This window comes from Hipposideros armiger, unplaced genomic scaffold (genome assembly GCF_001890085.2).
Source record: "Hipposideros armiger isolate ML-2016 unplaced genomic scaffold, ASM189008v1 scaffold_362, whole genome shotgun sequence".
NCBI classification, from domain to species: domain Eukaryota; kingdom Metazoa; phylum Chordata; class Mammalia; order Chiroptera; family Hipposideridae; genus Hipposideros; species Hipposideros armiger.
Genome location: NW_017731712.1, coordinates 1,091,246 through 1,112,301, shown reverse-complemented (window position 1 = coordinate 1,112,301; position 21,056 = coordinate 1,091,246). Strand labels below are relative to the sequence as shown.

Below are 21,056 nucleotides of genomic sequence, written 5' to 3'. Positions count from 1 at the left end.
CAAAGGTGTGGGGGGGCAAACACATTACAGGTGCAGCATTTGCAGTGGTCCTGAGCAGAGACACTAATGCATTCAGGGAACTGTCATCATTCCTGTGGGACGGTGGGGACCCTCCAAACCCCACCACGGAATCTGGGTTCAGTTCCCAGAGGCTGATCCATAGTTTTTTAAAATTGAGATAAAATTCCCCATTTTAACTGTTTGAAAGTGTACAGTTCAGTGGCTTTTTGTCCATTCATGATGCTGTGCACTCATCTACTACCCAGTTCTGAAGTGTTTTTGTCCTCCCCAAAGAGGGACTCCCATGCCCATCAGCGTCTCCCCCAGCCTGCTCCCCAGCCCTAATCCGCTTCCTGGTCTGTGGATTTGCCTGTTCTGGACATTTTGTATAAACAGAATCAAAGAGCACGTTGCTCCTTGAATCTGGCTTCTTCAGCGTTTCAGGGTCCATCCACGTTCAGGCATCAGAGCTTCTTCCTTTTCATGGTTGAGTAATAATTACTCCACTGACGACAGCTCAACCTGGAGCTGGGCTGCTATGAGTCACCGGCGACGGCGTAGGCTGCAGCCCCTGTGGCAGTGGGTTGTCATGGGCTACCATGTGTAGCCAGCAGCCAGCGTGAGCGGCCAGCAGCCGCAGTGAGCGGCCGTCCAGAAGCCGGCGACTGATCTGCCTCGCCCGGGAAGAGCGCAAGGATGGTGCCAACATGGGCCAGTGAAGCAACGTCCTCCACAACTAGACTGAAGAACAAAACGGCAGCAACTTGTCTGTTCCCCTTCCCCCAATTCCCCAGTTCTGCTGTTCCCCTCCCCCAATTCCCCAATAAAAATCTTAAAAATATAATAATAATAATAATTACTCCACTGTATGGATGGACCACATAGCGTTTATCCATTCATCCATTATGGATATTTGGGCTGTAAAAAGATGATTACATATGATAAATAATAAAACACTGCTCTGAACATTTGTGCACAAATTTCTCTGTGGACAGATGTCTTCAGTTCTCCTGGGTACACATCTGGGAATGTAACTTCTGGGTCACACGGAAACTCTGCCTTTACCTCTTGAGGAACCCCATACTGCTTTCCAAAGTGGCTGCATTGTTTTACATCCCTCCAGTACGAGGGTTCGACTCAGGCCAGTTTTAAGCAGGCAGGACTTGCATGGGATGTGAGCCCTACAACCATCTCAATGGCCATGTTGTGGACAGCAGGCTGTGGACAGCGGGCTGGGGGGCAGTGAGACCAGTTTTTGGGGACGAGCTCTGATCAGACAAGAGAGTTTAACTTCTTGTTGAAACCGTGGGGAGTCACAGAAGGTTCTGGAGAGTTCATGTGTGACCAATTACATGTTGGCTGGTTATCCTGACCAATTCTGTGAATAAACAGGTGAAGCAGGCAGAAACCTGGGGCCCGGGGCTGTCCAAAGAGCTGCCACTTCTTTTTGAGAGAGGACACTGAGGCCCCAGGAGGGGACTGCAGGCCAGCAATCAGCAGGGGCAGCTCAGGGAGTGGCCGATTTGTTATTTCCAGGGAGCAGGCTCCAGGTCCCTTTCTGGTTCCTGTTTGCCCTTGTGGCTTTCTCTGGTAGGGAACGCAGGCACTGCCCATCATCAGTTCTGCCAACATGGCTATTTTACTAGTTTTCCAAAGCCTACCCCCACCCCATAAGCCTGAAACACTAGGCAACCACTGGGCATGGACAGGGGCGTTTCCGATTGCCCACCATCATCAGCTTGCCTCATGGCCTCTCCTGTCTCTGGGTACTACCATGGACTGCTCAGGAATCGATGCCAGCCTCTCCAACCGGACCTCTGAATATTTCGGACAATGGCTGCATTCCTGAGGCTGAGTGGTGGAGAGGGGAGAGGCCAGCCCTGCATGTGCCACAGGAGGGCCCTGGTCCTGACGGTCGGCTCCTGCTGCTTTAGCTCACACCTCTTGTAACCCCTGCACACACAGTAGTATGTTTGTTAGATGTCGAAAAATATATGTTATCAGCCTGTTTTACGGTTGCTCCTTTTAGCTGAGATTGAGGATAGACCTAGAGAAGTGTCGATATGAAAGTCCTTTCTTCTCAATCCAGGGGCCTCTCCCAGACTCCCTTCCCAGTGACTGGAGTGGAGTCCAGATCTTGGAAGCTGGCCTTCAGCCTGAACTTCAACGTTCCAGCTTTCTTTTGCAAAGAACTTTCATACCCAACACAGATTAGATAACAATGTTGATTGAGTCTCCAGGAGGATGGTCGGGGCCTCACCCTTTGAAACCCTGGCAAGCTTCACCTTCATCCTTCGGGTCTGACGCCAGACCTGAGGACGTGCCCTTCCTCCGCCCTAGGTTTGAGTGTGCAGGACAGGACGTCGGGGGCAGGAGCAGGCCGTGCTGCAAGTCCTGGTCGGCCAAAAGGGCCGTGAACACCTATGTCCCCTGTGGCTCGGCCAGTGTCACTCCCTCCGGGCACCGACCCAGGGCGGAAGGCCCTGGAGAGTCCGAGGGCGCTGCCTGCGGGCCTGTCGCCAGGAGCCGCTGGCTTCCCAGACACCCGCGGAGGCAAACGTGGAGCCTGGTGAGAGCTCCCGACCCAGAGCAGCGGCGGGGGCTCCCGCCCACAGAGAATATGGGGCTGACCCCGGCGTTCCGGGTTCCCGAGGACGTCCGAGCGCGCCCGCCCCGCCCCGCCCCGCCCCCCGGCAGCGCGGCCCCGCCCCCAGCAGCGCGGCCCCGCCCCTCCGGGTTGCTAGGGGAAGTGACGTCACAGCGCGATGGCGGCGGCTCTTTCAGGCAGCTGAAGGGGGATTTAGGCCCGGAAGATCCGAGTCCATCCGCGACGGGGAGAGGGCGAGCGGGGCCGAAGGGGGCCGGAGCACGGGCGGCGGCGCTCGGACTATCCCATCCGCCCCTTATTGAGGCGCTGGGAGCGGCGGCGCGGCCGGAAAGCGATGGTGAAAGCGGGGCCGTGAGGGGGGCGGAGCCGGCAGCCGAACCCGCAGTAGCGGCAGCAGCGGCGCCGCCTCCCCGAGCTCAGACCCAGGAAGCGGCCGGGAGGGCAGGAGCGAGCCTGGCCCGCCGCCGCCGCCATGGAGCTCAGAGTCGGGAACAGGTACCGGCTGGGCCGGAAGATCGGCAGCGGCTCCTTCGGAGACATCTACCTTGGTGAGGCGCCCCTCCCGCGGGCTCGGGGCCGCCCCAGCCCCGCATCCGCTCGGCCCCTCCGGCCCCCGCCCCGGGAACCCCGCCTCTGGCCTTCCTGAGGTCCGGCCCGCGCCGCCCGCCCCCGAGGGCACCTGCCCATCGTGCGCCCGGGGCCGCCGGGGAGCGGTCAGGCCGCGGCCGAGACCCTCGCCGCCCGGCTGTCGGCGCCGGTGACCCGCAGACAGACAAAGGCCGTCGGGCGGGTGTGCGGCCCCCTCGTCCTGCGCGCGTGCGGGCGGGGTGGGCGGCGGGGGCGGCCGAGCGGGGCCCCCGCGACCCCGGTGCCCTTTGCGACGAGGCAGCCCTGGCCGCCCAGCCCGTGGGCCGGGCCGCGCGGTGGCCGAGGACATGTTGCGCATCCAAGTTCCGGACTGGGTGCCTGGTTAAAGGCGCGACGTGGAGGGGACACGGCGGGCGCTCCTCCTGAGCTCGTCCCCTGGGCCACTCAGATCCTCCGGGTAGATTTGGAAAAGACGTCTGGATCGCCTTAGGCTTCCGTGGAAAGGACACGCACACACACGTGTGTGATGAGAGGCGGCGTGAATCCTCAAGTTGGACGTTTGAAAAGACCGTGTCTGCATTTCTCAGGAACCGTGTGCCCCTGATTCCAGCCCCCCACCCCCACCCCGGATTTGGGGCCGTCCAGCCTGGCCTGTGGCCGGTGCGCCAAGGGACCGCCGTGGGCAGGATCGGGCCAACGCCCCGTGGTGGGCAGCCCGGCTCCCGGGTCTCTGTTTGGCTGGTGTGTCCGTCAGGGAGGGTCAGGAGCACCTCACTCGCCAGCACTACTTGTGGTGGAGCCTTTCACCTGACCCCAGGTGTGTGCTCAGCGCCCTCCTTCCCTCTCGCCACCTGGAGAGGCCTTATGGGCTGGCAGTGTTGAGATGGGCCCACACGTGCGGGCAGCTCCTAACTGCTTTTGGTGCCTCGTTACCCTGCACAGTAACCTTGTCACATGCCGTATTTCTGTCTACTGTCCTGCTGAGTAAAATGCACTTTGGAGACATTTGGATTCTTCTATTTAAATATTTATATGCAGTACTCAGCCGAATGCATTCTCATCAGCGTTTTGGGCCGGGTAAATGCAAGCTGTTTGCCTTATTTATAGAACAATAGATTTCGGCAAAAGTTTTAACCTACGATCTAGGAGCTGTGCTGAAAAGCCAGTCTGCTAGTCACCCTTCCACAGGCATCAGAAAGTAGATACCCTGAAATATTTTGTTCTCTGGTCGTCGTCTTGCCAGATAGCTCTGCTTTCTGAAGCTGAGTTCAGACGATCGCGTTGTGGAGCAGTTGTCACCAGGTCAGTCACAGTGATGTAAACTGTCTTATCGGGAGTGGGAGCTTCATAGGGACCTGCCTGCTTGTTCACCACTGCGTCCTTTGGGCCTCAGCCCATGTGGGTGCACCTGCTACAGATCCCGTTGACCGGTCCAGAGGGTCTGTCCTCAGCCTCTCTCCGTGTATGCGCTAAGATGGATGGATGGTGGCTCTCGCCCTCCTGAGCACAACCAGTCGTCTTCCCTCAGCACTGGGGCCCTTTCAGGCTGCGAGCCACCCGCTGGAGACGTGAAGTGACCTTGCTAGTTTGAGATGTGGCTGGAAAGGTGGGTCTGATGCCTCAGACTTACCACGTACTGTAGTTAAGGGTCAAAGATGACAGGTCCAAAGAGCAGGGGATGGATTGCGTCATTTGTACCATGGTTTTTTTTCTGTTTGTTTAGGCCTCTAATTAGGCATTACTTAAGGAATTGAGTCCTCATCTTGGGAATCAGTATGTCCTGCGGAGGAAAGGCTGGCCTCCGGCTTGCTGAGCGCCTCATGGACCAGGAAGGCCCAGTGTTGGCCTGTCTTCCCGGCGTCCTGCAGTGCTGACTCGGGCACATGGCATTGTGCCCTGCCAGGTCATTCCAACCTTTCTCCAAATTGCCCCTTCAAAGGGGGGCAGTATCTCGGGGCTGTTTCTTCTATGCATGGGCGTCAGAAAGTACATGTACTGGAGTGGGGCCACCGTGGACCCTAAAACGTATAGCCTTGAATCTCAGTCTGCCTCCCGTTAAGCTTGACAGGTCCTGAAGGCCCCTGGGAAGGGCTGGCTGGGGAGGCCTCAGCACTCGTGTCTCGCGTGCGTGCGTGTGTGTACGTGCGGCACACGCTTAGGCAGGAGGTTGCCTGTACCTGGAATTGCAGGTGGGCATGAGGTGAAGCGTCTCACTCCCTCAGCTTGAGCTTCCACAAGCTTCAGCCCCTGGTGGCTGGAGGTGATGTGTCTTGCGAGGCAGTGGGACCCCGAAGTCCTTTTACTTTGGTGGCAATGTACATATCTCTCATACATTTGGTAGCATTTGAAAACAAAGGGAGAGCTGGTGTTCTTAATGTGGGCCCGTGTTCCAAACCCTAGTGTGACCGGGAACCTAAGGGAAAAAGAATGTGTGCGGGTGGCGTGCAGGAGCCCAGGCCGTGGCCCGCGTAGGGGCTGCTCTGAAGTTCAGCCAGGCTCAAGAGGTGTCTGCGAGGTGCCGAGCTCTGAGGGGCAGTGTGCGCCTCCATTCTCAGGGAGCTCTGTTCTGGTCTGCGTCTGTCAGCCGGTCCTTGGACCCCCGCATTCGTGATTGGTCAGAATGGAGGTTTTCTTCCTGCCTGCTGTTGGCATTTGTACTTGATCTTGACGCCCCTTCAGTTTGTCAGAGGATAGCCTTGTCTGTCTGCCTGTCACCCAGACGGACTATGGTCTTACTTCATTATGTGCATGTACCCCTTTTCTGGGAGCTAAAGCATAGGAACGCCTTCATACTTGATTTTCATGGCTTCATGGACTCGCTGGCAGTCATTGCTCTTCAGTGACACCCAGCGGGGTATCGGACACATAGTTGGGGTTCCAAAGTGGTGGCTGGCTGGCCGGCCGGTCAGAAGGGGAAAGCAGCCACCTACACTCACTGCAGCTCCCTGGTCAGCTGCCTTGTCAACAGTTGTCCTGCGGGTGACCTTTGCCCTGCTGCTCGGAGGCCTTTCCCTGTTGCTTTGTGGTTGTCATTCCTTGATGGGTGTTACCTTCCTGTCCCATGGCAGGGTCAGGCTTGGGGTTAGGTTCATTGGCTTTGCCATCTGCCTTGTCTGTCAGCTCGAGGGACATAGTTTGTTTTCCTAGGATAGCACTGACCTCTGTCGAGACCCAGACTCCCATCTGCCCAGGGAGGGTAACTTCTGTCTCCCTGGGGCTGTGAGCTGCACGCAAGTTGAGGGTGTTGGGGAGATCGAACGTCTTAGAGTCAGCAGACACTGAAGAAATGCTTACATGCCACTTGGTTTTGACTTGTTCTGAATCTGGAACCGAGCTCAGTGGTATCTTTAAATTCCGTCCCCATCTCCCAGTGCTTCTAAAGGTTACTGTGCTGACGCACCAGGCTCTGTGATTCCCGGTCTGTCGCAGACTGATGCTTTTGCAAAATAAGATGAAAGTGTTGCAGCAGTGTCACGTTGCTCTCTGAGCTCTTTGGTGCTTCCTCGCTGTCTTATATGTGTCCCCTCCTGGACTGGTGGCAGTTTGAGGACTAGGAACAACACTGTCCTTGGACCACGGGGCCGCTGTCAGCAGTGAGAGTGGGACAGGGCTGCGGGACTGCAGACTGGTGAGCCTCAGTTTTGCTCAGTGGCCTCTGGAACGCACAGACCCTGAGGCCCTGCTTCTTGGTACGTGTGCCCAGTGGGTGGAGGCCTCCCAGGGGAGGCAGCCCAGTGTGTGCTGCTCTCAGGTTCCTGTGGCAGAGCCCATGTCCAGCGTCATCTTGAGCCGTCAGACTCAGGGTGACCTTTGTGGGTCTGATCCTGGGGGAGGCTGGCTGGTTGCTGGTATCATCCTGGGGGAGAGCTGGCACCATGATAGGAGGAAGGAATTCATATTGTATCTGGAGTTGCCTGTGATCATTTGCCCCACAGGCTGTCAGTTTTGCAGGGGTAGGTGATCTGTGTTAGCTTTATCAGCCGCAGTGGACGCCTTCTTGCAGGAGCTAGCCCAGGCTGTTGGTTCATTGAGGACCGGTGTCCTGGCTAGCTAGGGGGACAGGGTTGACATAGTTGGAGGAGCGAGTGCTCTCACCAGAGGCTGTGCTGCTCAGGCTGTGGGGCGTGTGGCGTTGCTGATGTCACTAGTAGGATGAGTCATCCTTTCCTCCTGGACTGGCGAGTTCAGTTCAGAGTTCCAGGTCCTCACAGGAACTCTGCATTCATTTTTCATTTGCACAGTAAATTTTACGGTGAAGTCATCTCTCTTGTAATTGGATAGATCCTCCCAACTGCAGGCAGGAAGAATAGAACGTGTTACCTGTCTGTCTCTGGAATGGGATATGAAGCTCTTAACCCTGGAGTGGTCACTGGCAGGGACCAGGTGGCAGTTATTCCCATGGGACATGGCACGGGGGACCAGGTTTGGTTGGGTCCAGGCTTGCGAAGTGGCCGCATCTCGTGCAGCTGTCTGAGCAGACTAGAGGAGACTGTTTTTTGGGGTTCCTGGGTGTGGATATCAATGGACAGCTGTCCTGCAGTGGGTCATTGTTCGGAGGCTTGCTGACCTCGCCTGCCTCTTGTCTGGGAACCTCACGGTGCTTCACAACCTTAACCTGCCCATCTTCACAACTCCCTTGTGACACACACTGCAGATCTCCCCGCCAAACTTAGATGGTGAGACAAACGAGTTACTGGGACTGGCCAGGTGCTGCCCAACACCAGTCTCCCAGGGAGGGAGGTGTCATGGGTCCTGTCGGCTGCTGGAGCCGGTGGTAGTTTTCTCACTAATAACCATGCTATGGTGGGGGAAGGGAGTAGAACGTTTATACTTAGAGGGACGGAGAGCTGGGTGTGTGCTGCATGAGACTTCTGTTCTCTGCAGTTGAAGCTCTTTGAGGGAGGTCTGCAGGCAGCTTCAGGTCAGGTTGGAACTCAGGAGCATCTGTGTGTGACGCCTGCGGGGTGGTAGTTGTCACATTTGCAGTTCCTCATTGGAGTAAATCAGAGGTGTAACGTTTTTGGTAGAAACTTAATTTCAGCTGTAAACTCATGGGCCAATAATCGCAAGGTATTAGCAGATGTATTGCCAGTTTCTTCACAAAACTAACAGAAGGTGTGTGACAGGTGTGTTGCATAGGTGTAGTTAGGGCTTTGAAAACAGAGTCCCCGCTCCTGGCCTAGTGTCAGTAATGCAGTGATTCCCTGGGGCCCAGGAACGAGAAGGCTCACTGAGCCTCCCTGGGTGCCCCCTGGCCGGCCTGCGATGGGTCAGCGGTGACTGCTGCTGCCTTGTGCGAGTTGCACCCTCTGGAGAAGTGCCCGACCGCTGGGACATGTATGCGGCCGTGCACCCTGGCTGGGAGACTGAAGCTAGGTGGGTGTTGGGTAAAAACCCAGCCCTCCCTCAAAAGAAAGTCCGATAAAGGCACTGGGGCAAAAAGGGGACCCCACAGAACATGTCCCAGGAACACGAGTCATGCTGGGGCCGACCCCGACCCCCAGGGTGGGCAGAAGGTTCAGACTGAAAGAGATGGAAGGCTGTGGAAAGGACTGCGTTGGCCTCTCTCTGGGTCCCCTAGTGATGTGACCTGAGTGGGCACATGTGGAAGTGGCTGATGGGATACCAAATTGGACTTTTCTATGCATATCAAATACTTCCTATTTTAAAAAGTGAAAATATGGATAATTGTCCACGGGGATTTGTTGACCACTGACACCATCTTATAACATGAAGTGGAGCGCACTCATCATTTGGTCCTTCTTGGGAGAGTCAAACGGTGCCCTGTCTCCCGGCATGCTGTGATGGGGCTAGGTGTGGACACATGGTCACTAATGCTGTGCTTTTCTTTCTTTGCCAAGGTACGGACATTGCTGCAGGAGAAGAAGTTGCCATCAAGCTTGAATGTGTCAAAACCAAACACCCTCAGCTCCACATTGAGAGCAAAATCTACAAAATGATGCAGGGAGGAGGTATGGCCTTTACCTGTTAAAAAGACACCAAGGTTGTGTTTGATGAGGGACAGCGTGTCATGAGTGGAGACCTCTGGTCTATTTGGGGAGAGGGAGGGGAGTGTGCCTGGCCTGGCCCCGGCCATGGGGTCTTCAGAGCCTGTCGGAGAGGCCTGCAGAGGGCCTCAACTGAGCAGAAGGCAACGGCACTGTATGCTCTTTGCTTAGTCTCGCTTTATGCAGTAGTGGCCTTGAACTCGGGGTTCTTGTGAACTTGGGTTTTCCAGCACTGCCGATCGTCGTGTGTGCCATGGTTGCATGCTTTGTTCACAGCTTTGGGGAGTCCCTTCAAACTTTTCTTCATGAAACAAGGGGTTTGAACTCAGCTACTTCTGCAACCCCTTCCAGCTCAATTACTGTCCCAATTCTGTCCCTGAACCCCACCCCACCTCCTCCCCGGGCATAAGGGTGCCTGGTATCAAGGGCGCCCATTCTGATTTCAGAGTCTAACTTTTAGAATTCTCTGGACTTTAATAAAACAGTTCTGCTAATGGAGCAAGAGGGGTTTTGTGGGGGAGGAGGGGTTCAGTTGTGAGGACACTGAGCAGGAGGCAGGCGCGTCTGTGCTGCTCCTGAGTGTGGGGGCCCTGGGGAGCAGAGCATTGGTCTGAAGGAGGCCCCCCCTGGGACCAGAAGCCCCTGCGGCACTTTCCCCAGGGGCTGTTGGTGCTTTGCTGCAGGTACATTTGTCCGCAGAGCTGCTCCCCCACAGATGCACGTTATCTGCTGCTGCTAGAAACACTTCAGTTATGCAGCACAAAGTGTCTCTGGCAGCAGGTGCGACAGCGTCACGGATGGTCCTGCGGTGTCCGTGCCCATTGCATCCCATCCTGTGTTTCATGGGACCAGAGACATGGCACATGGGGTGAAAACTTGCTGGCCCCTGTTGTCCCCTGTGCGAGGTTAGCAGAGGACCCAGCCAGAGTGCTTCCCTCCGGCGACCCTCGGCAAAGGGCAGGCTCCTCAGACCCCGCTTTGAAGGTGGAGACGAGTAGAGCGAGGTGACTGGGGCTGTGCTTCCAGGTGGGGCGACCTGGTGCTGGCAGTCGGATAAAACCTCCTAACTCCACAGCCATGCTGTGTCCGGGAGCAGCATCAAGCTGGGGCCCCGAGGCAGAGAAGGGACAAAGCCCGCCAACCCCTCTCAGGGTAGGAACCGGTGAGGCTGGGTTCACAACAGGGTTTCTCAGCCTCAGTACCACTGTCACTTGCTGCCCTCTGCACAGAGCACAGTGCCCCAGGTTGGGAGGAGCAGAAATGTCTGCAGAGTCGCTAGATGCCCAGGGCGCAACACTGTTTCGTGTCCGGAGCCCCTGCTTTAGGCTCTGAAGCGTCGCTTCCTCTCTCGGTCTTGCCATGCCCCTTCTCTACGGTCCTGGGAACCCACCAGGATTCTGGAAGTGGACCTGCTCCCCTCGGCCATTGCCCACATGTAGGCCACGTTCGGTCCTGTTTTAGGTGCACACTTGGTGGGTTCTGTGTTTTAGGTTCCACCCGGGGAAGCAGAGCCCATAACTGGTGGTGCCTGTGCCCCCCTCCTGACCATGACCAAGCTGGGTCCTCTGAAGGAGGACGTGGGATGCTGCCGCTTTGCCCAGACGGCACTGGCGTTGGTCCTGACCAGCCTCCTGCGTCACGCGTGCTGGGTGCATGCAGAGCACTTGGTCGCTATCAAGGGACGGCAAGCAACTCTGCTCCCCTTGTCTTTACGCTGAGTCCTGGCGGTGCCGATGGCGTCGCAGGGGAAGGTGCGACGCTCAGCGGTGCCTTGTTTGGTAGTCTGTAATTCAGAGTCGTCTGGGACACCACCCAGGTGATGGCGGTGTGGTGCCTGGCTGGTGAGATCTGCCCCCCACAACAGTCCTGTGCAGTAGGACTCATCAGCCTCGTGTCACGAATGAGGACAGTGAGGCAACAGTGGCCACAGAACCTCCCCAAGGACACAGGTAGGAGCTTGGTTGTTGTGACTCCCGGGGCCCTGCTGCACAGCAGCTGTCTGCTTGGGGAGCGACTGCTTACCACCTAGTTTGCACCCCATTTGCTGAGGCTGAGGCCAGCACCCTCTTGGCCAGGAGCCCTTGGCACTCACCACATTTACCTCTAATAACATGGGCGACGACGCATGGTGTGTCCATGGAAAGGAAAGGTGCTGCCTGTGTAACCCGTGGCGAGTCCATGCCACGGCACCTCCACATGGAACCCTTTGCATCTGTGGGGCACAGCTCCTCGTGCACGTTGCACAGCTGTCCATTTTGACCCGGCCGGGTCCTGAGAGTCTGATGTGGTGACACAGCTGTAATTGGAGGACTTCCATTGCTGTCTGGTCGTCTCCCGTGTCGGCAAGAACCGCTCTCTGTGGTGTTGAGCCACGGCTGGCTTCTCACGTTGTGCCCTTGGGGATGGGGCCTCGGTGACACAACTAAGTAGAGTTGCGTTTTGGGGAGTAGACAAAGCTTGCCTGTGGGATTTTGGGTGTCCGATGTTTGCATAGGTATGTGTTCCAAGGGGCTCACGTGTGTTCACCGGCCCGGCTCGGGGCTTCTGTTGGACCCACATATCTTCAGCCTCCCCGTTACCGTTTCTCTTCAGTGTGGCATGGGCTTTCCTGGCTACACAGAAGGCAAGAACCGGGGGGAGGGGGGTTTAAAGAATAAGGATGGAAAAGGAAGAAATAAAACTGCACGGTATGACTTCCCATATAGGAAACCCAGTTTAGCCAGATAGCTTAAGATCCATCAGTTATAAAATGTAATTTATTTTTACCCCCCTCAGTACCAGTAAGCATTTATTCATTGTGTTTTCCCAGGGGAGGGGGGGAGGAAAGGGTCAGCGTACGTGTTACACAAGGACAGCAGGTGGGAAAGGAAGGACATACCAGCCCAGCAAAAGGAACCATCAGATCACCACTCGGGCTGGGGTCACCTAGGGCCCGGGGCTCTGCCCGCTGTTCACAAGTGATGGGAGGGGATCTGGCAAAGGACACACAAACACATCCTTCCCAGAAAGGCATGATTTCACACAAAGCTTTGACTGCACGCGGTAAACGTGGAATTAAACTTGTCCGTCTCCTTTTGTTGGTCTGTGGCGACTTTGACATAAGTTTCTTGGACCTGCATAAAAGGCCTTCAGGGACTTGGAGACACATCCATGTTCCCTTCCTTGTTCTGACCCCACTTTCCACATGGAAGCCGCCACCCTTCTCTCTGCCCTGGGACCGGAGAGCAGGCCTGACCCGTCCAGATACAGCCATGCGCTGGGCGTGAGTATGGTCTTGACTTGGGAGGAGGTGATGCAGTCTGTAGCTCATTCAGGACTTGTGCACAAATCATTTAAGAGTTGTGGAGACACCCCACAAATTAAATGTGTGAGTCTGTGGTCTTTTTCTTGGGGGGTCGGAGATAGAGAAGGGAGTAGGGTCAGAGTCAAGTTTGTAGGACTGAAGATCTGGTCCGAAATGGGAAATAGGGAAAGAGGAAAGGGTAGCTCAGGACCCCCTTCAAGGGGACCCCAAGCTGGACTTCAGGCCCTTGTCCTGGTGCACAGCCTCGTGTCAGAGACGTTCTGGTTATTTCCCTCAATAGGAAAAGCAGCTGGTGAACAATAAAACCCCAGAAAACCATGGAGAAAAGAACGACACAGTGTATTTACAGCAACTGGCCTCCTAGTGGTCAGAGTCCAAGTCAGCAATGGAAGTTCCACAGAGCCCGACAAACAGAGCAGCGGGGGGCAGGGAGCAGCAGCTGGGGTAACAGGAACCCAGGATCAGACACACATCACCTGGTGTGTCTATTGCGCTCTCCTTTTCCGACGTGAGTCACAGCTTGCGAACCGAACCCTTTCTCCTTCAGCAGTCGACACTGCCCACTGCTGTGGACACCACCGAGAAATCCTGGCTTTCTGGAAGCCGAGGCGGGAAAGCCCAGTGTTGTTCAAGGTTAAACGTTGGGTCCATGCTTCATATAGCCACCTGGCAGCTTGGGACGGGTGCAGAGGTATCCTGAAAACCTGTCCTGACCAACTCACGTGTTTCACAAATGCGCGTGAACCCTGTTGTGCTGGTGGGCCCAGCCCAATCCCACTGAAGGACCTGGTAGGTGAGGCCAGTCTGGGCCCTGGGACTGGAGGTCCGGAGCAGGAGTCCTTCCCCCAGCCTGTGGACCCCTCACGTGGCCTGGCTCTCTCCTGACCGCTCCCTGCTCACACTCATCCCCGATTTTTCGGTAGGAGATCGAACCACAGGACCACCCGGTCAGACCCTTGTCTCCCATGATGCACTGACGTGGAGGGGTTCCGGGTGGCTCTGATTGGCAGTGAGGTGTGTGCTCCCCACGGTGCCCCAGCAGCAGGAAGTGCCCTGTGGTGAGATCCTACAGCTGCCATTGCTCAGGCCTGGGGCTAAAATATGTAGGAACACAACCAGACTTCACACCGGGAGAGAAGTTCAAGTGCACAAGATGTGCCCTTCACACAGCCAGTGCGTTGTTGGCCTTGGGAGCAGTAAACAGAATGGGGTGGGGTGAGCTGAGGAGCGCCAGGTCTGCAGCTGTGCCCCAAACCACCCTTTTAACCCTCTTAACCCATCTCCTGGGACAGTTCAGCGCCCTCCCCCAAGAGCGGGTCAGGAGGAGGCCAGCAGTGGGACCTGCCTCGCCCTTGGGAGAGCCCCTCCCGCAGTGCGGGCGGCTTGTGGGCTGCTGGATCTGTCAAACTGGCCTCAGGCTTAATCTTTTCACTCTGACGTGGGAAATGTCGTTAATATGTATTTTTTAAAAGGAAACCAGCTTTCCTGTCCAGGCCAGTTCCAAAAGCTCGGGATTGTGGGAGTGGCGACTCTGATAAAGTGCGCAGGTTTTGGAGGGGGTCCCTGAATGAAGCCCTTGGGTGCACTTGCAGACGGGTTGGAGTGCTTCTGCCTCCCTCCCCGCGATGCTGTGGGCCCTGTCCTGGGATCCGTGGCAGTGCCCCTTGCCCGCCCTTCCTCATTCTCCACTCTGCTGACCCCCGCCCCTCTTTCTGGGCCTCCAGGGAGGGCCCGGCTGTGGGTCTCTGGGAGCTGGTGCCACCATGTGGCCAACACTCCCACAGAAGGGCCCTCCTGGGGCTGGGGTGGCAGCCGGTTCCTTGGCACGCTGGTCTAGCCCTGCTCAGCTGTAGCAGCTGTCTCCATCTTCCTTCTGGCCCTGTGATGCCTGTTGCTCCCAGTGCGGAGCACCCACTAGGGCCGGTGGCTAGAGAGATTCCAGGCTCTTGCGGGCTTCTGAAAGCTGAATCCCACTGCCTCGCCTTCCCTCGGGCTCCAGGGCCCTCCCTGTGCAGCTTGGTTGGGCCCAAAGTTTGCCGTGGGTTGAGTGTGATCCACTTAACAGTGCCAGCCCCGTGTGATAGCTGCGGCTCCTCCAGCACCTGGCATGGCCACCTGCAAACTCCTGCTTAGACGCCGAGCACCAGGGCCCTGGTCAGGCAGCTGCTGGCCCCAGAGAAGTCTAGAAACCGAAGTGTAAGTCTTGTAATACTGTTGACAGTAGCCAAAAACTGTCCCATCAGGTGACCAGAATAGAACTTAAGCCAGGTAAGACCAATGTGCAGGAAAATTTGAAACTTTATTGGAGGACTCTGAACAGTGGAGACATTCCGTGTTCATGGAGTAGAAGACTCAGTAAGATGTCAGTTCTCTCAGAGCCCCTCTTAGGGTTCAGCAGCGTTCAGGTCAAACCCAGCAGGGCTTCTCTTCCAGTGTGACAAGCTGACTCGAGAACACACAGAATAGCCAAGGGCTGTGATTGGCTAACACCCCTCAGATGTCAAAACTCACAGTGCCTGGAAGTACCGACAACCTGAAGCGATGAGCACACCTAGCACTCATCATGGCTTCTCAGTATCACTACCACTGAAGGACCCAGGCTGCGGGGACAATCGGCTGGTTCCGAGGTGGGGCAGGGAGCGAGTAGTAGGCGGGTCTGGGACATGCTATGGCCGAGGAAGATGCTGAGAGGCCAGCGGGCACGTGTCCAGAGGTCACAGACAAGCATGGCCAGTTCTGGGACAGTTAGAACCTCATAATGAATGAATGGATCATAGCATGTGGGTAAGGGGAGGCCAGTCCACAAGTTCGTAATGCTATGCAGTTAAGCTCCATGGAAAGACGCAGAAGGAACAACTAGAAATGAAAAATGACTGCTGTAGTGATTGGTTCAGGCGGGAATCACGGATGCGTGCAAACTACTTCAGGGGAACTGTCGATGCTACCCGCTAAACATCATCCACAGATAACTGTTGGGTTGTTGGAAAAGTCATGACACGTTTTTGCAACAAAAACAGGAAAACTACATCATGATTTTTCCGACAACCCAATAGTAACAGAGAAAAGTACTTTTCGGTAAAGAATTCTGGCAGATAGCATCTGACACGTGGTCAGACTCAGCAGTCAGGCAAGTCCAAATCGAAGACCGCTCTACAAAACTGCCTGAACTCTCCAAAAATATGATGAGAGTTGAAACAACTGTCTAGACCTAAACACGACAACGATGATGTGTGGCATGTGCTCCTACAAAGCTCTGGGTCGGGGAAGCTTGGAAGGACGTTACTGTGACACAGTTGTGGGCTTGGGGACTGCCTGTGTGGCCCTCCGCCGAGTGGTCTGAGCACACAGTGACTGCAGCTCTGTCAGCCACACGCAGAGACAGGAAAGGGTCCTTGGAACTGACCAGGAAGCTCAGCAGTGGCCTTGGACAGCACAGAATCAGGACTTCAACAGAGGAGAAGTCCTGCTTCGCCTTACCCAAAAATCTACGTGACGTGGATTGAGTGACGGAAACTGTAAAACATTTTTCTAAATCAGCATTACTGAGGCATAATAAACTACATGTATCTTAAGTGTACAGTTTGATAAGTTTTGGCATATGTACATCCTCAGGAAACCATTACCTAATCAAGATAGCTACACCCCCACCCTGTCCCTAAGTCACCACTCATCTGCCTCTGTCATTTGGTCAGTTTGCATCTCCTGGAGTTTCAGATGAAGGAGTAGGCTGCGTGTTTTTTCTGAGACCTTCGGTGCTCAGAAGCACTCCTGCATGGACACCCCCGTTTCTTGGTCCCTCCATCTGTTCGTGGACAGCAGGCTTGGTCCCAGGTTTCAGGCACTCCAGGCAAGGCTGCTGCAAACTTTTGCGGATTCTTGTGTGGACGTTTATTTCCTCTTCTCTTGGTTGGACAACTAGGAGTGGAACGGCTGAATCAGAGGGAGGTGGAGGTTTCTTTCACCACTTTAAGAAACTGCTGGACTGCCTTTACGAAGTGGCTGTACCATTTCATATTCCCGGCAGCAGTGCGCGAGGGCTCCAGTGGTTTGTGTCTTACAGTGACCTGTCTGTATTGTCTAAGTTACTGAACTTATTAGCATAAAGCTGTTGATGGCATTTCCCTATTAGCCTTTTAATATTTGTATAACGTAGTTAATGTCACCTCTCATTCTTGATAGTGGGAATTGTGCCTCCTCTCTTTCCTAGTTAATCTGATTAGAGATTCATAAAAAATCTGAACTCAGAACCAGCTTTTGGTTTCAGTAAGTTTTTTGGTTTTTCTGTTTGCTATTTCATTGATTTCTACTATGATCTTCTGCTTACTTTGGGTTAAATGTTCTATTTTCTTAAGAAGGAAGCTGAGGTGTCATCGATGTCTTTTTTTTTTTTAAAGATTTTTATTGGGGAATTGGGGGATGGGAACAGCGTTGGGGAATTGGGGAAGGGGAACAGACAAGTTGCTGTCCTTTTGTTCTTCAGTCTAGTTGTGGAGGATGTTGCTTCACTGGCCCAAGTTGGCACCATCATTGCGCTCTTCCCAGGCGAGGCAGATCAGTCGCCAGCTTCTGGACGGCCACTCACTGCGGCTGCTGGCCGCTCACGCTGGCTGCTGGCTACACACGGTAGCCCATGGCAACCCACTGCCACAGGGGCTGCAGCCTACGCCGTCGCCGGCGACTCACGGCAGCCCAGCTCCAGGTTGAGCTGTTGTTCAGCATCTTAGCTGTGGAGGGCAGTGTCACTGGCCCTCATATGTGGGATCCGAACCAGGGCCCTCTGGCGTCCCAAGCCAGTTCTTAACCAACGTGCCACTCGGCCGGCCCTGTCGATGTCTTTTCTAATTCAGGTGTTCAGTTGCTGTAAATTCCCAAAATACGACTGTAGCATCATCTCAGAAATCCTGGTATGTTGCTTTCATTTCCATTTAGTTCCAAATGCGTTTACATTCCCCTTTTGATTTCTTCCTTGATCCATGGGTCGTTTTGATGTATACTAGCTTCTAAATATTAGGGGATTTTTCAGAGTTCTGCTTTACTTATTTGTAATTGAATTCCACTGTCGTCTGAGAACATGTTTGAATCCTTTTAACTTGACTGAGACCTGTTTTGTGTCTGCCTTGGTAAATGCCCCGCGTACTTGAGAAGACCGTGTCCTGCTGTTGAGACAAGGGGCTGTGGCGTCAGATGGTGGGTACGTCTCTCCTTGTGGTTTTGCTTGTGTGTTTTGAAACTCTGTTGTTAGCTGCAGAAACATGAAGAGTTACGTTCTCTTGATAATTGGATACCTTTATCACTATGAAATGACTGATACATCCCTGGAAATGGTCTCTTGGCAGCGCCTGCACTAACAGCAACCTGTGCTTTTCTGTCTAATGTTAGTTGATACACTGTCCTCCTCCTTGTAAACCCTTTGTATCTAAAGGGTGCTTATTGTAGGCAGCCAGTGGAATTTAGGTCCTTTGTTTTCTAATTGGAAAAAGTATGTCTCACTTGGGGTGTTTAGATTGTAGCCATCCTCAAATACCATCCAACCTTTTGTTACAGTGTTGCTGAGACCCCCTAGGAACCTGCTTCTTGTTTACAGCAGTTAGACTGCAGTGAACCTGGTCTCCTTGGAGGGCTTTTCACTTAGAGTTACAAGACCTGTCAGCGACTTACCTGCTCACCTTTAATGCGATCAGAGGGGTTCCCGGCTTTGCGTCTGCCCTCCTGCTGGTGGTCTTTGTCTTATCTGTTCTTCGTCTCATCTTCCCTCTTCTGCCTTCTTTTGGATTAAACATTTTCTTACATTTCTTAATGATTTTTTTGTGATTAGCTTCTCTGTTGGCTTATTAACCATCCGTCTTCTGTTATTTCAGTAATCGAGGTAGGGTTTATCATGTACACCTTTACCTGTTGCAGTCTCTGCACTCTGCAGGTGACAGTCTGACTTCACAGGGAGTAGGAGAATTGTAAAGAAGTGCTTTCCATTTCTCCCATCCCAGCCTGTGTGACACTGTTGTGTGCATTGACTCTGACATGTGATAACGCAGTGTCGCGTTGCCAGTTTTGTTCAAACAGTCATATGGGGTCTGACAATTAAGTTCACGAACTCATTGCACTGATGTTGCTAACCATTTTTTATATCAGAGGGATTATTTATTATGAATTTGTATCAACTGGACAGACGGTTAACGAAGTTTACTATTTGGAAGTGCTGAAAAGGCTGCGTGAAAAAGTTAGAGACCAGAACTTTTCGCCAACAATTGATGGCTTTTGCATCACACCAATACACCAGCTCAGTTTTTTGGGTTTTTTAAAAGATTTTTACTGGGGAATTGGGGGAAGGGGAACAGACAAGTTGCTGTCCTTTTGTCCTTCAGTCTAGTTGTGGAGGACGTTGCTTCACTGGCCCAAGTTGGCACCATCATTGCGCTCTTCCCGGGTGAGGCAGATCAGTCGCTGACTTCTGGACGGCTGCTTACTGCGCCTGCTGGCTGCACACGGTAGCCCATGGCAACCCACTGCCAAAGGGGCTGCAGCCTACGCAGTCACCGACGACTCCCGGCAGCCCAGCTCCAGGTCGAGCTGTTGTTCAGCATCTTAGCTGTAGAGGGCAGTGTCACTGGCCCTCATATGTGGGATCCGAACCAGGGTCCTCTGGCATCCCAAGCCAGCTCTTAACCATCGCGCCACTCGGCCGGCCCGACCAGCTCACTTTTTAATCAGTAAACGAAGAACTGTATTGGAACGTCCTCCCTACTCACCTGATCTGGCCCCCAATGACTTCTTTCTTTGTCTGAAGATAAAGGAAATACTGAAAGGAAGACATTTTTATGACATTCAGGACATCAAGGGTAATGTGACAACAGCTCTGGTGGCCATTCCAAAAAGAGTTCCAAAATTGCTTTGAAGGGTGGACTAGGCGCTGGCGTCGGTGCAGCTTCCCAAGGGCAGTCCTTCGAAGGTGACTAGTGGTGTTCAGCAGTGAGGTATGGAGCACTTTTTCCTAGGATGAGTTTGTGAACTTCATTGTCGGACCTCGTTTGTTGAATTGTGAGCGCCTGTTGTTTCCGGTGTCTTCCTTGCTTCTTGGAGCGCCACTCGCAGCTGGCCGCACTCGCCTTCTGTCTGTTGAGGAGCATGCGTAACAGTGCACGTCTGCTGCAGGTGATTGAGTCTTCAGCTTTTCATAGCTGCAAATGCCTTCGTTTTGTCTACTGAGTGAGGGTTTATTGCCACCTATACTTCTGTAGCTTGCCAGCTTTTCTCGCGGGGCTTGGAAGATGTTCCCCCACTAACTTCCTACGTGCTTGGTCCTGCGGGAAGTCGCAGTCACCCTTGTCTTTGTTCCTCTGTATGTGATGTGTCTGTTTCCTCTGGCTGCTTTCCTGGTGTTCTCGTTATCACTAGTGGTAAAGCGATTTGATTATCAGGGACATTGGTGTCATGTTCTTCAGGGTCCTTGTGTTTGGGGATCATTGAGCTTCTCGGATGTGTGGGTTTGTTGTTTTCATCCAGTTGTTTCTTCCGTTACAGTTCCTGTTGCCCCCCTGCCTTCTCTTTCCTCGCTTTGGGGGCTCCAGTTACAGAAATGTTAGGTGGCTTGGAGCTGTCCCATAGCTGACTGAAGCTCTTGTTGGCTTTCTCAGCAGTTTGTACTGCTTGGCCTTGCTGGTCCTTTCCTGTCAGGCTTCGGTGTCATTTGTTGCTTTTTGTCTTAGAAACAAACCTGGAAGTAGAAGTAATGTTGAAACTTGTAAACAGGAAGGGTTTCTTAATGTAAGATACTAAAAAGATTACTCACAAAGCAAAAGGCTGTTGTTACATTTATCTTTGTGAAAACGTAGCCTGTCTTATCAAAAGACTCCAAAAGAAAATAAAAACATGCCATTAACTGAGAGAAGGTATTTGCCTCACTTAATTAAGGTAACTTAGTATCCGGAGTTTGTAAAGAAGTACTATAAATAGGAAAATGACGTCCTGATAGAAAAAGCTGGCAGAAACGTGTGTAGACATTTCAGAGGAAGTGTGGTTGGCCAACAGACGTGTGAACAGAAGCTGAGAGGTGTGAGGTGCTCCTGTCAGTGAGAGCCTGCTCATGGTGGTGGGAATGCAAGCTCTTTGATCCATGTGGAAAACAATTCGACAGTGTCTTGTATTGTCGGGTCATTTGTACTCTGTGTTTCCGGCTGTGTACCTGGGGGAAAACGGATAGGAACAAGCACTCCACGTGGAAGAGTTTGTCGGTGGACATGGGTAAGGGTATACTTAACTGGCTGTAATGGGAAAATCAACCCCAAAACAACCCAGATGACAGAAGAAGAGGTGAATTGTGGTGTATTCTCCGAGTGGAATAGTAGATAGCATGCATGCTTGTTTTATTAAAAGCAAGGAAGTGGTCAAGTCCTGGGCAGTCATTGTCTGGGGACCACAGGCGTGGGAGCAGAGAGGCGTGTAAAAGTAGGTGCCATCACGATGGTTAAGAGCTGGCTTGGGATGCCAGAGGGCCCCGGTTCGGATCCCACATATGAGGGCCAGTGACACTGCCCTCCACAGCTAAGATGCT

The 21,056-nt window shown here is 53.8% G+C and overlaps 1 protein-coding gene and 1 long non-coding RNA gene across 5 annotated transcripts in view; both read left to right on the top strand.

The window, feature by feature from the left end:
• Positions 1–2,739: 2,739 nt before the first annotated feature.
• Positions 2,740–21,056, top strand: part of CSNK1D (casein kinase 1 delta) — a 31,130-nt gene continuing 12,813 nt past the window's right edge. For 2 of the 3 annotated variants that reach the window (XM_019661939.1, XM_019661940.1), the window contains exons 1-2: positions 2,740–3,156; positions 9,058–9,168. In XM_019661939.1, coding sequence (XP_019517484.1) covers positions 3,081–3,156; positions 9,058–9,168 — 187 coding nt within the window. In that variant the 5' untranslated portion in view covers positions 2,740–3,080. Of the gene's footprint in view, positions 3,157–4,955; positions 5,100–9,057; positions 9,169–21,056 lie in introns of those variants that run through there. The other variant, XM_019661941.1, reaches the window with a different exon arrangement.
• On the top strand, positions 3,244–5,045 carry LOC109393044 (uncharacterized). Of its 2 annotated transcripts, none has more exons than XR_002126164.1 (3): positions 3,244–4,498; positions 4,614–4,802; positions 4,920–5,045. It is a non-coding gene; the product is annotated as an uncharacterized LOC109393044 (long non-coding RNA). The 2 variants fall into 2 exon arrangements; XR_002126165.1 differs by having other exon boundaries at positions 4,590–4,802.